The sequence below is a fragment of the Halyomorpha halys genome, unplaced genomic scaffold (assembly GCF_000696795.3).
Source record: "Halyomorpha halys isolate HHAL.00 unplaced genomic scaffold, Hhal_1.1 Scaffold65.1, whole genome shotgun sequence".
NCBI classification, from domain to species: Eukaryota; Metazoa; Arthropoda; class Insecta; order Hemiptera; family Pentatomidae; genus Halyomorpha; species Halyomorpha halys.
The window spans coordinates 497,971-500,112 of record NW_027109066.1 but is presented as its reverse complement, the minus strand read 5'-3'; the positions used below and the strand labels follow the sequence as shown (position 1 = coordinate 500,112).

General features: G+C 32.3%; 1 protein-coding gene across 2 annotated transcripts in view; it reads left to right on the top strand.

Annotated features, from left to right (window-relative positions):
* Positions 1 to 2,142, top strand: part of LOC106692652 (trypsin-4) — a 49,443-nt gene that overhangs the window by 31,543 nt on the left and 15,758 nt on the right. Inside the window, exon 1 of one of the 2 annotated variants that reach the window (XM_014438711.3) lies at positions 557 to 950. The exons of the other annotated variant lie outside the window; for it this stretch is intronic. Within the exon in view, the coding sequence (XP_014294197.1) occupies positions 710 to 950 (241 nt within the window). The 5' untranslated portion in view covers positions 557 to 709. Of the gene's footprint in view, positions 1 to 556; positions 951 to 2,142 lie in introns of those variants that run through there. 2 annotated transcript variants of the gene reach the window in all.

The window sequence follows — 2,142 nt, the reverse complement described above, 5'->3', positions numbered from 1 at the left end:
GGGTCTCTTAGAACCTAGTCGTTTTTATTGGGTTCTTTTTTCTATAAAATTGTAAGGGAATGTGAACATATGGAACCATACGTCTAAAGTGACTGAACCTATAGTTGGGCAAGGGGCAATTGTTTAAATTTATAATATCGGTTCCTTAACTTGCGGCAACGGCGGACTTGACTGCAGACGGGAGTTACATCGGTAGAGCTAAACTATACTGGGCTGTACGAAACAAAATGGCAGAAATGCCTCTTTTGGCGTAGTAAAAAATTTTACAACCATAATTACAAAAATTCTGACCACCTATCTGAATCACCTGCTTATACAACCTTCGGTCGAGTAACAGTACTTCCTTACAAATTACTGCCTTACTTACTTACTGGAGGTGAGGGGCCTCCACGAGGTAATTAATTGTGAACAGATAAATAATTAAATAAATAAAGTAAAAATAACAAGAAAGAAAGAAAAAGAAGGGGGGAGGGCGAGAAGAAAGGACTTAAGGAAGGGTAATGTTGGTAGGGTTTCGGGGGCCCTTTTTTTAACATTATCAAGAAGTGCTATTTACTGTTCCAAAAACCTTTCATCCAAATCAAGGGCAGAGAATTACTTTTTTTAATTAACAATATTCAATCTGTTCATATGTACATATTGATATCGACCTTGGTTAACAGTTGCTGGTAACATTCATTGGTATCTATTCCTAAATCATTTTCATAACATGATAATTTTGGCGAATCTATTATTTGTTCTCCTATCAAACATCCTCTTTTGTAATGCTAATATAACCTTGAATGAACTTCCTGACTTTCGAATAGTTGGGGGGAATGAGGTCTCAATCACTATAGTCCCGTACATAGCATCCTTACAGAGGAGGAGGCGTAACTTGGTGGCACATATCTGCGGATCTGTTATTGTTACAGAGAAGTATTTACTGACGGCTGGCCACTGCGTTATTGATCGTAAGTTAATTACCGCATAATTTACATTTATATTTATAATTGATAATTAAAATTTAGTCAGATTGATAGTTCGTATAACTGAGTTGTTTCTTGCAAATAGTACAAGAGCCACAGAGGAAAAAATTGTCAGTTATTTCACCCTAATTCTTGCTCAATTTAATGAAAACTATGTATAATTAAACTAGTATACATTGATCAGTCTGCCAAGTATAGGTAGGGGGAATAAAAACTGGCTGCTGTTTTCAAACGTAAAAAAAATAATTTTCATTCGGAGCTCAATTTATTTAAAACTACCAACACTACTAGACAATCTAAGAGAACATTATTTTAAGTAGAGTAAATTTGGTAAAATATGGGCCCTAATAGAGCTATTTACGTGCAATTTAAAAGCAACATTTCTTAAAATAAGTAGTTAAATTTATTGTAGGAAATATATATCTCTTTGTACATTGTGGGAAAAATATATCTGGAAGATCATTGATTGACCGTGTGTATAGATGAATGGAATCTGGTCCGGGTGCGGTAAAAATAAACTAAAATAGTGGATAATTATACTATTTTATTGAGCCAACGTTTCGCCCCACGTTGCAGGGCTTCGTCAGGGCTAAAAAAGATACAAACACTATAGTTACAAAAAGGAAAAAACATAAGTGTAAAATAACAGGGGTATAAAATGTAAAAAAGTAAGATATAATAAGAAAAATTAAAGGTTGCAAATAGTAAATGAAAAGGTTAACAGTAACAGATAGATAAGAGAATAAATCTTAAAGAAAGTACAAATAAAGAGATGAAATAAAAATACAAATCAAATGATGAGACAGAATGCATACCTGTTTTGACGGCAGTCAAAAACAAAGTGACGGTTGGTATTGGGAGGAGTGGGGATGCAGTTATGCCACAATAACGAAAATAATTTGTAAAGTAAACATAGTAAAAAAAGTATTTAAATTAGGTGAACAATAAATTGTAATATACATAATAGGAGGAGAAGAAATATTAATAAAGTAAAAAAAAAATAAAAATAAACAGACAGAAAAACAAAGGAAAAGAAAAGTATTAAAATAATGGGATACAATGTGTGTAAGTAATTAAAAAACAAAATATACCAAATGAGTGGGGATACAGAAAAGTGTAAAATATAATAGAAAATTAATAATAAAGTAATTAATATAAGTACACTTGAGAAGATAAC